The sequence below is a fragment of the Salmo salar genome, chromosome ssa21 (assembly GCF_905237065.1).
Source record: "Salmo salar chromosome ssa21, Ssal_v3.1, whole genome shotgun sequence".
NCBI lineage: Eukaryota > Metazoa > Chordata > Actinopteri > Salmoniformes > Salmonidae > Salmo > Salmo salar.
Window position 1 is genome coordinate 43,615,115 of NC_059462.1, and position 15,045 is coordinate 43,630,159.

At 48.2% G+C, this 15,045-nt stretch overlaps 1 protein-coding gene across 1 annotated transcript in view; it reads right to left on the bottom strand.

The window, feature by feature from the left end:
• Window positions 1-253: 253 nt before the first annotated feature.
• LOC106582375 (Krueppel-like factor 7) overlaps window positions 254-15,045 on the bottom strand; it is a 156,363-nt gene continuing 141,571 nt past the window's right edge. Inside the window, exons 3-4 of the mRNA XM_014165432.2 lie at window positions 10,602-10,725; window positions 254-2,904 (exon numbers count right to left, since the gene is read on the bottom strand). Coding sequence (XP_014020907.2) covers window positions 2,853-2,904; window positions 10,602-10,725 — 176 coding nt within the window. The 3' untranslated portion in view covers window positions 254-2,852. The remainder of the gene's footprint in view (window positions 2,905-10,601; window positions 10,726-15,045) is intronic.

The window sequence follows — 15,045 nt, forward strand, 5'->3', positions numbered from 1 at the left end:
ATACCATCGCCAATCCTGCACAAAGTGCCACAAACAAACCCTACATGATTGTACATAGAAGTGGGGAGGTCGTTCAAAACCCGCCCCCCTGCATTTCTTACATTTTGGCATGACCTTGCATCATCCACCATGGCAACAAAAATAATAATTGTAGTGTTAAAACAACAACAAAACAACAAGGAAGAAGTTCCAACTAAAAAGTGGAATCAAAACACAAAGATCATCTCAATCTCTTGTTTTACATCGTCTTGTTGTCGAGAGACTTGTCTTGTTTTACATCGTCTTGTTGTCGAGAGACTTGTCTTGTTTTACATCGTCTTGTTGTCGAGAGACTTGTCTTGTTTTACATCGTCTTGTTGTCGAGAGACTTGTCTTGTTTTACATCGTCTTGTTGTCGAGAGACTTGTCTTGTTTTACATCGTCTTGTTGTCGAGAGACTTGTCTTGTTTTGTGTTTGTAGAGAAAGCTGCCGCGGTGGAGCTAAGAGGCCTAGTATGGAGACGGTCGGCTTCCCAGATGCCGCTGTGTTCTGTGCCAGACCCTGCCCGTGGCTCGAGGGCAGTTCCGCGCTGGAGGTTTTTGGTATCGATTGTTCTGAGCTCCACCGGCCCCCCTGAGGGCAGTTCTGGGACCATCTAGGAGAGTCTGGCAAGGCTGAAACACACACATTACTATAGAGACAGTAATGGCATCTATTCTGATACAGCAGCCATTAAAACTGATGTGAGGAGGCCAGGGTTTATGTAAGAGGGGAAGTTCGTGGGTACAGTAATCGTGACAGTATTAGTGACAGTGGTATTGGTATTAATGCCCTGATTGCAAGGCTATGTAAGACTTCATAGACCTGGGGCAGAGGAATCTGGTCCCATGCTGTTGAAGCTGATTGTTAACATACAGAGACTGAGATTGTTTGAACATGAGAATGAGCTCGTTTTCTCACTTCAAAGCCGTTACCTCCAGCGGAATCAGATCTTCATCTACAAAACAACAATTGCTAAAAAATCCTACTGTGAAAAATTTGGAGCAGAACAAATGATTCCGGGAAGCGATCCGAGTGTGAGAAGCTGCCATGCAGTGCTTTGCTTTCCAGCTCTGTTCATTAACTCAATCATATATTTTCCTTATCTCAAAGTGGAGCCATGAGCAAAGAAGCTGTTCTGTGTGTTGGTGTGTGTCTACGTGCCTGTACGGTGTGAGAGAGACGGAATAGTTTTTTTTGTGTAGTATTTTTTTTAGTATTTTTATGCAGTCTTTTTTATTTGTATAATTTTTTAATTTTTTTTTGTTGTACTGTATGAAAAAAAGCACAGATAACATTGAAAAAGTCAGTGCAGACAATGGATACGAAACAGGCAAGTCCCTCTGGGATGATGAGGCCAAGTTGTCCTTTCTAATACCCAGATTCATGTCCAGTAGCCTATCAGGTCCCTAGTCTCCCAAATAGGGGATGTGGTCACAGCAGACCAGCCTCCCAGGCCCCTCCATACTGGAGGAGATAGGGGTTTCCATGGTGGAGTTCCACAATCCACACAAACAAAGCAAACATTTTCCAGTTTTCTGTTCTGTTCTGGTCCTGGCTTGGTGATGAAGCCTCGAAGGTCCCGCCAAGGTTTGTTTTCAGCTGGATCACATCGGAGAAAAACACAGAGTGGATAACAGACGGCCTTTCCTTTCATATCAGGCCAACAATACAAATCCTTTTTCTTTCAGCGTTCATGTGATTTCTTTTTTGTTTTTCCATCTTCTTAGCTATCAGTGCCAGATAGCGGCTACTGAGTTTAGCCTGTGCATTCGGGTTGGGGTAAGTTCATTCGTTGTTCCTCCCTTGAATGTGCACATCGTTCTTCGTTTGTACATAAACTGTTTTAGTTTTTTTCCTTCAGTGAATTTTTAAGACATTTCAGCTGAGAGAAAACAGACCTTTATTCTTAATCATAATAATTAATTGTCTTTAAAAAACAAAGGCAAGAAAGTGTCGCTGCGCATTTGTTAGATGTTGCCTGTGAGGTGGCAGGAGTGAAGGTGAGAGAGGAGAGCAGAGCGCCTCCTACAGGAGAGCCTAGGAAGTCCGCATCACGGTCACAGAGCTCACTCTCTTAAGTGTCAGACCCTCCTCCCACAGACGGGGGCGCCACTGACGGATTGGCCACTAGTTCCATTGGTCTCTCTCTTCTCGCTATTCTGGCATTGTTGTTATTTCACACGGCTTGGTGAGGGTAGAGACACCCCTAAAACATTGTGATGGGATTGGGAAACAGCACACCAGAATAAAATGGCCAATAGTTGTTGATGGTTTGGGATGCCCATCGTTGCTTCTGCAAGTCACTGACGATTGGCGTGTCAAAATGTAGCAGTTTATTCTGGGTGAACCATCTCCTTTCCCAAGTTGCTCTATAGTTTAAATGTACATAAAATAAACAGTAGAGTGTAAATGGGTTGTAACTGGATCAGCGTATTGGTTTGGCAGTGTCTGAGTTACCAGGCGTGGATCAGACCAAGGCATGGCTAATCAGAGGGTGCAATAAAGGAGAGTTGTAGACTGTTGAGTAGAGATGTGTGAATCACGGAAGTGTGAATAAAAAAAAAAACAAGCTCCTCCTCCTCCTTCTCTTTCCCTCCATCACTCCATCTGTCCTCGCCAACCATCCGTCCATCCCGGGTCGTGGCATACATCCGTCCAGCGTGTCATCCCCTATACTATGCTTCTAGTGTCAGGTCTCAGGTGGCAGGGACAGCCTCGGGATGATGAGAGCTGGAGCTGGTGTGTGGTTCGTCTTCCCTCCTGCCTACTTCTTCTTCTCTCCTATCTCCCTTCTCTCGCTCTTCTTCCTCGCTTTCCTCCTCCCTCTCTCTTAGATGTGCCTCTTCATGTGCAACGCCAAGTGATCTGACCTGGAGAAACACCTGGAGAGAAGTGAAATAAAGAGAGAAGAGGTTGTTAGTGGGGGAAGTCAAACTCTATGTTACTCAATAACAGTAGGTAAACATGGTTACGCATTCAGGGAGGTAATCGAGAGGCTGAAAGTTTCATTTCTGCATGACTGATCTGTGCCTTTAGTAAGATGGATACTCAGATTCTAAACTGTACATCCAGATGTTAGCTGGATAACTGTTGAGGTTTAAATGGACATTCAGATAATCTGGGTAGAAATCAGTGATAAGTGACATATTCAACAGACACTGCTCTCCTGCTGCTGGTACATTTACATTGGACATGTTAGTCATTTAGCAGACGCTCTTATCCAGAGCGACTTACAGTAGTGAGTGAATACATTTTCATACTTTTTTCGAAACTGGTCTCCCGTGGGAATCGAATCCATAACTCTGGCGTTGCAAGCGCTACGCTCTACCAACTGAGCCACACAAAATGACAAACACTGACAAAGATGCAAATGAAACAGAAAGAAATGTGTTTAATAATCTGTGTTCAGCGAGCCTAAATCAGCAGCTGGTGTGGGTGAGAAAACAAAGAGCTGTGTAACACGTGTACAGATGGGAGTGAAGACTTTCAAGGACAAAAAACATTTGCCTCTTAATAATAAATTACATCTTGCTTAATTTTTATCACCTAAGTGTTAGTCAAAACGAGGACATGCCAGTTCAGCAACAGGATTGCTCGTTCTCTGTTTGTTAAAGAGCATGTGTGGTAATTCTCCACAACGCAGCCACAAATCAAGGTCCCCGGTTCTGCGATGTATACCACAGCTAGAGGTGAAATACTATCGCAGAAACCCCTTATTAGTTAGAGTCATGACATGTGAACAGGCGTGGGGGGACGGCCCATAGGCCTGTTTCGGTACTAATCGATTAAGCTCACTGGATACTGCTACTGGGGAGGGTGATAAATAACAGCAAACAGGGAGAATATACGCCACATGTCTTTTACTTTTACAGGGCTGTAAGGGTGGATTATCCTATTACACTCATGCAAAGCAATAAAATGAATCACAACTGAAATGAATAAAGCAAGCTAGAAAACAAAATGTGGGAGAGAGAAATGAGGAATTAAAAATTCAATTTGCCGATGGCTGTATCCATTATTAATTTGTCCAAAGACAGCTCTGCAATTTAAATCCAGAAGAGGTTTCTCTCTATCCAGACAGCTATGATGGGCTATTTCTCCAGCTAGCCGTGGTGTGTACAGGTGGTGGGAGAACGCTGAACAGTTATGAAAGAGAATGCAGTCTCGCTCTCTCTCTCGCTGTCTCTCTCTCGCAGTCTCACTCTCGCAGTCTCACTCTCACAGTCTCTCTCTCAGTCTCTCTCTCTCGCAGTCTCTCTCTCTCTCTCTCTCTCGCAGTCTCTCGCAGTCTCTCTCTCTCTCGCAGTCTCTCTCTCTCTCTCGCAGTCTCTCGCAGTCTCTCTCTCGCAGTCTCTCGCAGTCTCTCTCTCTCTCGCAGTCTCTCTCTCTCTCTCTCTCTCTCCGCAGTCTCTCTCTCTCTCGCAGTCTCTCTCTCGTAGTCTCTCTCTCTCGCAGTCTCTCTCTCTCTCTCTCTCGCAGTCTCTCTCTCTCTCGCAGTCTTTCTCTCTCTCTCGCAGTCTCGCAGTCTTTCTCTCTTTCTCTCTCTTTCTCTCTCTCTCTCTCTCTCTGCAGTCTCGCAGTCTTTCTCTCTCTCTCTTTCTCTCGCAGTCTCGCAGTCTCTCTCGCATCTCTCGCAATTCATTCAATTCAATGGGCTTTATTGGCATGGGAAACATATGTTAACATTGCCAAAGCAAGTGAGGTAGATAATATACAAAAGTGAAATAAACAATAAAAATGAACAGTAAACATTCCACTCACAGAAGTTCCAAAATAATAAAGACATTACAAATGTCATATTATGTATATATACAGTGTTGTAACGATGTACAAATGGTTAAAGTGCAAAAGGGAAAATAAATAAGCATAAATATGGGTTGTATTTACAATGGTGTTTGTTCTTCACTGGTTGCCCTTTTCTTGTGGCAACAGGTCATAAATATTGCTGCTGTGATGGCACACTGTGGTATTTCACCCAGTAGATGGGAGTTTATCAAAATCGGGTTTGTTTTTTAATTCTTTGTGGATCTGTGTAATCTGAGGGAAATATGTGTCTCTAATATGGTCATACATTGGGCAGGAGGTTAGGAAGTGCAGCTCAGTTTCCACCTCATTTTCTGGGCAGTGTGCACATAGCCTGTCTTCTCTTGAGAGCCAGGTCTGCCTACGGCGGCCTTTCTCAATAGCAAGGCTATGCTCACTGAGTCTGTACATAGTCAAAGCTTTCCTTAAGTTTGGGTCAGTCACAGTGGTCAGGTATTCTGCCACTGTGTACTCTCTGTTTAGGGCCAAATAGCATTCTAGTTTGCTCTGTTTTTTTGTTAATTCTTTCCAATGTATCAAGTAATTATCTTTTTGTTTCTCATGATTTGGTTGGGTGTAATTGTGTTGCTGTCCTGGGGCTCTGTGGGGTGTGTTTGTGTTTGTGAACAGAGCCCCAGCACCAGCTTGCTTAGGGGACTCTTCTCCAGGTTCATCTCTCTGTAGGTGATGGCTTTGTTATGGAAGGTTTGGGAATCACTTCCTTTTAGGTGGTTGTAGAATTTAACGGCTCGTTTCTGGATTTTGATAATTAGCGGGTATCACCATAATTCTGCTCTGCATGCATTATTTGGTGTTTTACGTTGTACACGGAGGATATTTTGCAGAATTCTGCGTGCAGAGTCTCAATTTGGTGTTTGTCCCATTTTGTGAATTCTTGGTTGGTGAGTGGACCCCAGACCTCACAACCATAAAGGGCAATGGGTTCTATAACTGATTCAAGTATTTTTAGCCAGTCTCGCAGTCTCTCTCTCTTGCAGTCTCTCTCTCTTGCAGTCTCTCTGTCTCGCAGTCTCTCTCTCTCAGTCTCTCTCTCTCTGTCTCTCTCTCTGTCTCTTTCTCTCGCAGTCTCTCTCTCAGTCTCTCTCTCTCTCAGTCTCTCTCTCTCAGTCTCTCTCTCTCGCAGTCTCTCTCTCTCGCAGTCTCTTCTCGCAGTCTTTTCTCTCTCAGTCTCTCTCTCTCTCAGTCTCTCTCTCTCTCTCGCAGTCTCTCTCTCTCGCAGTCTCTCTCTCGCAGTCTCTCTCTCTCGCAGTCTCTCTCTCTCTCAGTCTCTCTCTCAGCGCAGGTTGCTATGCAAGACTTCAAGACTTTTCTCTTTAATTTAATGTATTCTCTTTCTCTCCCTTTCTCTCTCTCTCCTTCCGTCACACCTTCCTTTTGAACTGACCATGTTGTACTTGTCTGGTGTGACTGCTAGAGGGCCAGTGGGGGCTGAGTAAGGTCCGCTGGCTGGACAGATGGCCCTCCAAGTCACTGTCAGAGACTGCCACACCAGCTGGTACGCCCCCCGTCCCGTCCCCCCTGCACCCCTCTACCTCGCCCTGCAGGAGGTCCCAGCTTGATTAGGCAGAATTAATGACGTTCCTGTGTGTGTATCGGAAAGGATGACAGAGGGGCTCAGAGCTCAACACACTGGCTGTGTTTACTGTTCAACTTTCTCCCATTCTGATGGTAATGTGAGTTCCTCCTGGCCCATCCAGCTAGGCGTTCCCTAAGGTGCCTGAACAGGCTGCCTCACAGAGGGGAGATCAACGCGCCTGTTTGATGGTTGCCGCGTCACTCACAAGACGCTTCAAAGGCCCAGCAGAAGACAGGGTTGAGTTAACCTATGTTCCAGCCTGCATCCCAAATGGCACCCTATTCCCTTTATAGTGCACATCTTTTGACCAGGGCTCTGGTCAAAAGTAGTGCACTATCTAGGGGATAGGATGCCATTTGGGATGCAGATCCAGTCTACTGTTTGTTTAGCTAGGAGCTTCAGCTCAGACAGCTGACTGACAGACGAGAGGGACAGATGCTTAATGCATTACCATCCATATTTATCTATTCCGTGTATCATTACCATTCATTTAGGAGTGGCCACAATCTGTTTCAGAGGACAACATCAACAAGACAATCATTTGAATGTGCTTTTAAGATGAGAGCTTCATCAATCACAAAGGCTTCACAGTCATTATGGGATATTGTGTGTAGATTGACAAGGCAAAAATGCAATTTAATCAATTTTAGAATAAGGCTGTAACATAAAAGAAATATGGAAAAAGTCAAGTGGTCTGAATACTTTCACGTATAGTGCATTAATTCAGGGCCCATAGGGCTCTGGTCAAAAGTAGTGCACTATATAGAGAATAGGGTCACATTGGGCCATGGTCAAAAGTAGTGGACTATTTTGGGAATAGGGTGCCATTTGGGATGCTCCCTCTGTCATCTTATTCACACTCAGTGTTTTGGCAGCCATTTTACAGCCGTTTCCCAGTGTGAGTGAAATACTACTAAGACATAATCAGCAGATGAGTTATAGGTAGTGATCCAGCCAGCTCCACTCTGGGTGTTCTTTATCACACACCTACTGCAATGCTGTGCCTCACATTTCCTTCCTTCCTTTCATTTATCTTCTATTTGTCTCTGTGACAGAAAGATGTGCATGGGAGTATTTGCGAGTGTGTATATAGCAGGGATCATCGACTACATTCAGCCACAGGACTATTTTTATCTTGAGCGGATTGTCAGGGGACCGGAACAAAATTACAAATGTTTTTTTTAACCAGGTAAGTTGAACACATTCTCATTTACAGCAGCGACCTGGGGAATAGTTACGGGGAGATGAATGAGCCAATTGGTATCTGGGGATGATTAGGTGGCCATGATGGTATGAGAGGTAGATTGGGAATTTATCCAGGACACTGGGGTTAACACCCCTACTCTTACAATAAGTGCCATGGGATCTTTATTGACCACAGTGAGTCAGAACACCTGTTTAATGTCCCATCTGAAAGACAGCACTCTACACAGGGCAATGTCCCCAATCACTGCCCTGGGGGATTGGGATTCTTTTTTTAAATGTTATTTTTTAGACCAGAGGAAAGAGTGCCTCCTACTGGCCCTCCAACATCACTTCCAGCAGCATCTGGTCTCCCATCCAGGACCAACCAGGACCAACCCTGCTTGGCTTCAGAGGCAAGCCAGCAGTGGGATGCAGGGTGGTATGCTGACAGCTTCCTACTATTATCACCTGAAAGTTTAGCAATCACAGCCTAATGTACCCTCTCTGTCAGACACACCCACACACCCAAACAGATATAGAATATTTGACTAAAAAAACGATCATTTCAAACCTTGCTAACATTTGTATGCGATCACATACTGTATACAGTATCTCTCTATGCCTGGGGACAGATTTCCAAAATTCATTTGTATGCGATCACATACTGTATACAGTATCTCTCTATGCCTGGGGACAGATTTTCAAAATTCAAATTTGATGTCCAAATTTGGGGGGCCAAATAACATCATTTGTGGGCCAAATTAGTCCGGTTGGCCATCAGTTGGGTAACCCTGGTATATAGTATGTGTGTGTCAGCAGAACATGCAGTGATCAGGAGGGGGTTAGGTTAAAACCTAAACTAGAGGGACTGGGAGGGTCCAATTAGAGTCACCTAGGACACACGTTAGAGAGAGAGAGAGAAAGAGAGAGAGAGAAAGAGAGAGTAAGAGAGAGAGAGAGAAAGAGAGAGAGAGAGAGAGAGAAAGAGCGAGAAAGAGAGAGAGTCTGAGTGTCTGAACTAGTTGGCTGGCTGGCTGAGCTCACATCCAAGTCCTGGAGGCTGTGTGTGTATCTAAAGCTGGCCTGGCATCTGGACTTCCCGTAACTGTAGTAGGCTTACTACAAATAGCCCCATTGTTAGCCAACAGCCAACATATATGCTGGTAATGAGTGTGTGAACATGGATGTGATTATGCACTCTCCTGAGTTGGGGGCTTGAGTGGGGCTATGGTGTATTATATACAGTGGCTAAGGCTGGTCTAGGATAATGTGTGTGTGTGTGTGTGTGTGTGTGTGTGTGTGTGTGTGTGTGTGTGTGTGTGTGTGTGTGTGTGTGTGTGTGTGTGTGTGTGTGTGTGTGTGTGTGTGTGTGTGTGTGTGTGTGGAGGGAGGGAGATGGTGGATTTTGGAAAGCGGTCCCCTTCTGGAGGGGGACAGAGAGGGAGCTGGGTAATTGTGGTTCCACCTGGAGCGATCAGCTTGCGCCTTGGCCCCAGTGTGTAAGTGTTGCCTGTGTGTAAAGACAGGGTCTGCCTCCCAAATGTTACCCTCTCCTGGTATTCCCTATAGGCTCTGGTCAAAAGTAGTGCACTATTGTAGGGAATAGGGTGCCTTTTGGGACACGTACAGGTTGACTGCCTCCTGCTATTATCACCTGACAGCTTATCAATCACAGACCCACACTAATGCAAATGTGCCCTCTCTGTCAGACACACACACACACACACACACACACACACACACACACACACACACACACACACACACACACACACACACACACACACACACACACTCCTTTGTGTATCCAGCAGGACAGAGGGGTCTGATGAGTGTCACTGTGTCTGTTGTTCGAAAATGGATGATCTTCTGTGTATGAGTGTGTGAACGGGTGTGTGTACGAGTGTGTGAACGGGTGTGTGTACGAGTGTGTGTACGAGTGTGTGTACGAGTGTGTGTCCGGTGTGTGAACGGGTTATGTGAACGGGTGTGTGTACGAGTGTGTGTACGAGTGTGTGTATGAACGGGTGTGTGAATGAGTGTGTGAACGGTGTGTATATGACTGTGTGTATGAGTTTGAACGGTGTGTGAATGAGTTTGAACGGTGTGTGAATGAGTTTGAACGGTGTGTGAATGGGTGTGTGAATGGGTGTGTGAACGGGTGTGTGTATGAGTGTGTGAACGGTGTGTGTATGAACGGGTGTGTGTATGAGTTTGAACGGTGTGTGAATGGGTGTGTGAATGGGTGTGTGAATGGGTGTGTGTATGAGTGTGTGAACGGTGTGTGTATGAACGGGTGTGTGTATGAGTGTGTGTATGAGTGTGTGAGGAGAGAGTGTCTGCTTGCCCAATCTGGTTCGTGTTTGGTCGCTCTCTCTTTCTCCTTAGTTCCTTGTTTCTTCTGTTATATAACCATCTCACTTTTTTCCACTTGTGCTTTTACTGATAGTGTCAGCATGCAGCCCTGCCAGTACCATCAGCAGGGGAAGCAGGGTAGAGCAGCGTGTGAGAACGGCCTATTCACAGGGTAACATAGGACTGGCCTGTGACTGAGTTATTCAGCAGACTGGAGCAGATCCTGTGTTAACTGCCAGGGACGCGAGGAGAGCCAGTCTGTAGAGTGCTGCTATGCACATGATGAGGACAGAGAGGGAAACGGAGACAGAGAGGGAAACGGAGACAGAGAGGAAGAGCATTGCTACTGGGACTGGGGCTGTCTGAGGGGACATTACAGCGATGACTTGCATTTACGTAGCAAATATTTTTCTACAGCTCAAAGCGCTTTACATTATATACGGCTAACTCCCCCTTCCACCATCAATGTACACGTGGTTACTGTAGTGCACAGTGTATTGATGTACTTGTGTTTGTTTGAGATAGATCATTTCTCTGTCACATGCAGATCATGTCCTATCTGCTGTCACTTCTATACCATTTGGTCGGTGACATGCAAAGTGTGTGTGTGCAGTTGATGTTGGCGTGTGTGGTACATACCTGTCACAGTGGTTACACTTGAATGGTTTGGCCCCTGTGTGTTTGCGATAGTGCCTTGTCAACTCATCGCTCCGGGCGAAACGCCACTCACAGCCCTCCCAGGAGCACTTGTACGGTTTCTCACCTGACAAGACAGACAGAGAAAAGAAAACGTTAAACAGCTGTGACCTGAATACAACAGTTATTTTCTGTTTTAAGGTGGGAATAGTGAGATGTAAACTGCTACAACATCACCAAGCAGCCACAGATGAGCTCCTCCCAGCTAGTTAATGTACCTGTGTTACCGTAGTTACAAAGCCCAGGATAACACACCCAGGCTTATTTACCACAGGGTTTTACCAATCATGTCAATTAGCCAGCCTGAAACTCAGAGAGTTCTCTAAATGAAGTCTTTCAGCAAACCTATATTAATTCATCGTCCTAAAACTAAAATCACCGTGAAAAACAAAACCTTTTTTTCTTCTTTCCTCTGCCCCCGTCATCCTCCTCTCCTCTCTGCTCCCTGACCCCCTGCGGAGAGATCTGAAATTCTAATGAATTTCTCCCCAGTTAAACAGATGGGAGAGGGAGATATCTATTGTTCACATGTTGTATTTTTATCTCCCTGGTAAAAAAAAAATCCCTTTTGGGATGTGAAAGGCGGGTGCAGCAGGGTGCGGAGGGGGGGGATCCGGACCCTGAGGTACCCCTCCTGGGGACCAGGCTGGCTGTGTTCGAATGGGCCTGGGCCTGGACCTGGTGGGTGGGGGGTGGGAGGGGGCTAAATTCGGGGAAGGTTTTGGGGTGGCACCTGCCCTGGTGCTGTCGAGCACTGCTGCCGCGGTTGATTCAGATCCGGGGGTGGTAACGATAATTGGGATCTTAATGACGCTTAATGGGAAGTAATACCGTACTTCCAGTCAGCCAGCTGCCACCGTCTCCCCTGATCACCATGTCTACCAATCTTCCTAACTAGACTAAAGTGCCATAAAGTGAAATCTAAGCGGCTCAATCGGGAGAGCAGTGGTATGTCCAAATCACAGGCGACAGTGGGAGACAGAGGAAGTAGAGGGTGAGGAGAGAGGAGGGTCCCTATGGGAGACAGAGGAAGTAGAGGGTGAGGAGAGAGGAGATTCCCTATGGAGACAGAGGAAGTAGAGGGTGAGGAGAGAGGAGGGTCCCTATGGGAGACAGAGGAAGTAGAGGGTGAGGAGAGAGGAGAGTCCCTATGGGAGACAGAGGAAGTAGAGGGTGAGGAGAGAGGAGGGTCCCTATGGGAGACAGAGGAAGTAGAGGGTGAGGAGAGGAGGGTCCCTATGGGAGACAGAGGAAGTAGAGGGTGAGGAGAGAGGAGGGTCCCTATGGGAGACAGAGGAAGTACAGGGTGAGGAGAGGAGGGTCCCTATGGAGACAGAGGAAGAAGAGGGTGAGGAGAGAGGAGGGTCCCTATGGGAGACAGAGGAAGAGGGTGAGGAGAGAGGAGGGTCCCTATGGGAGACAGAGGAAGTAGAGGGTGAGGAGAGAGGAGGGTCCCTATGGGAGACAGAGGAAGTAGCGGGTGAGGAGAGAGGAGTGTCCCTATGGGAGACAGAGGAAGTAGAGGGTGAGGAGAGAGGAGAGTCCCTATGGAGACAGAGGAAGTAGAGGGTGAGGAGAGAGGAGAGTCCCTATGGGAGACAGAGGAAGTAGAGGGTGAGGAGAGAGGAGAGTCCCTATGGGAGACAGAGGAAGTAGAGGGTGAGGAGAGAGGATAGTCCCTACGGGAGACAGAGGAAGTAGAGGGTGAGGAGAGGAGGGTCCCTATGGGAGACAGAGGAAGTAGAGGGTGAGGAGAGAGGAGGGTCCCTATGGGAGACAGAGGAAGTAGAGGGTGAGGAGAGAGGAGGGTCCCTATGGAGACAGAGGAAGTAGAGGGTGAGGAGAGAGGAGAGTCCCTATGGGAGACAGAGGAAGTAGAGGGTGAGGAGAGGGGAGGGTCCCTATGGAGACAGAGGAAGTAGAGGGTGAGGAGAGAGGAGAGTCCCTATGGAGACAGAGGAAGTAGAGGGTGAGGAGAGAGGAGGGTCCCTATGGAGACAGAGGAAGTAGAGGGTGAGGAGAGAGGAGGGTCCCTATGGGAGACAGAGGAAGTAGAGGGTGAGGAGAGGGGAGGGTCCCTATGGAGACAGAGGAAGTAAAGGGTGACGAGAGAGGATAGTCCCTATGGGAGACAGAGGATGTAGAGGGTGAGGAGAGGAGGGTCCCTATGGGAAACAGAGGAAGTAGAGGGTGAGGAGAGAGGAGAGTCCCTATGGAGACAGAGGAAGTAGAGGGTGAGGAGAGAGGATAGTCCCTATGGGAGACAGAGGAAGTAGAGGGTGAGGAGAGGAGGGTCCCTATGGAGACAGAGGAAGAGGGTGAGGAGAGAGGAGGGTCCCTATGGGAGACAGAGGAAGTAGAGGGTGAGGAGAGGGGAGGGTCCCTATGGATACAGAGGAAGTAGAGGGTGAGGAGAGAGGAGGGTCCCTATGGGAGACAGAGGAAGTAGCGGGTGAGGAGAGAGGAGGGTCCCTATGGGAGACAGAGGAAGTAGAGGGTGAGGAGAGAGGAGAGTCCCTATGGAGACAGAGGAAGTAGAGGGTGAGGAGAGAGGAGGGTCCCTATGGGAGACAGAGGAAGTAGAGGGTGAGGAGAGAGGAGGGTCCCTATCGGAGACAGAGGAAGTACAGGGTGAGGAGAGGAGGGTCCCTATGGGAGACAGAGGAAGAGGGTGAGGAGAGAGGAGGGTCCCTATGGGAGACAGAGGAAGTAGAGGGTGAGGAGAGGGGAGGGTCCCTATGGAGACAGAGGAAGTAGAGGGTGAGGAGAGAGGAGGGTCCCTATGGGAGACAGAGGAAGTAGCGGGTGAGGAGAGAGGAGTGTCCCTATGGGAGACAGAGGAAGTAGAGGGTGAGGAGAGAGGAGAGTCCCTATGGAGACAGAGGAAGTAGAGGGTGAGGAGAGAGGAGGGTCCCTATGGGAGACAGAGGAAGTAGAGGGTGAGGAGAGAGGAGGGTCCCTATGGGAGACAGAGGAAGTAGAGGGTGAGGAGAGGGGAGGGTCCCTATGGAGACAGAGGAAGTAAAGGGTGAGGAGAGAGGATAGTCCCTATGGGAGACAGAGGAAGTAGAGGGTGAGGAGAGGGGAGGGTCCCTATGGAGACAGAGGAAGTAGAGGGTGAGGAGAGAGGAGGGTCCCTATGGGAGACAGAGGAAGTAGAGGGTGAGGAGAGAGGAGGGTCCCTATGGGAGACAGAGGAAATAGAGGGTGAGGAGAGAGGATAGTCCCTATGGGAGACAGAGGAAGTAGAGGGTGAGGAGAGAGGAGAGTCCCTATGGGAGACAGAGGAAATAGAGGGTGAGGAGAGGAGGGTCCCTATGGGAGACAGAGGAAGTAGAGGGTGAGGAGAGAGGAGAGTCCCTATGGGAAACAGAGGAAGTAGAGGGTGAGGAGAGAGGAGGGTCCCTATGGAGACAGAGGAAGTAGAGGGTGAGGAGAGAGGAGAGTCCCTATGGAGACAGAGGAAATAGAGGGTGAGGAGAGAGGAGAGTCCCTATGGAGACAGAGGAAGAGGGTGAGGAGAGGAGGGTCCCTATGGGAGACAGAGGAAGTAGAGGGTGAGGAGAGGGGAGGGTCCCTATGGAGACAGAGGAAGTAGAGGGTGAGGAGAGAGGATAGTCCCTATGGGAGACAGAGGAAGTAGAGGGTGAGGAGAGAGGAGGGTCCCTATGGGAGACAGAGGAAGTAGAGGGTGAGGAGAGAGGAGGGTCCCTATGGGAGACAGAGGAAGTAAAGGGTGAGGAGAGAGGATAGTCCCTATGGGAGACAGAGGAAGTAGAGGGTGAGGAGAGGGGAGGGTCCCTATGGAGACAGAGGAAGAGGGTGAGGAGAGAGGAGGGTCCCTATAGGAGACAGAGGAAGTAGAGGGTGAGGAGAGGGAGGGTCCCTATGGGAGACAGAGGAAGTAGAGGGTGAGGAGAGGAGGGTCCCTATGGGAGACAGAGGAAGTAGAGGGTGAGGAGAGAGGATAGTCCCTATGGGAGACAGAGGAAGTAGAGGGTGAGGAGAGAGGAGGGTCCCTATGGGAGACAGAGGAAGTAGAGGGTGAGGAGAGAGGATAGTCCCTATGGAGACAGAGGAAGTAGAGGGTGAGGAGAGAGGAGGGTCCCTATGGGAGACAGAGGAAGTAGAGGGTGAGGAGAGAGGAGGGTCCCTATGGGAGACAGAGGAAGTACAGGGTGAGGAGAGGAGGGTCCCTATGGAGACAGAGGAAGAGGGTGAGGAGAGGAGGGTCCCTATGGAGACAGAGGAAGTAGAGGGTGAGGAGAGAGGAGGGTCCCTATGGGAGACAGAGGAAGTAGCGGGTGAGGAGAGAGGAGGGTCCCTATGGGAGACAGAGGAAGTAGAGGGTGAGGAGAGAGGAGAGTCCCTATGGAGACAGAGGAAG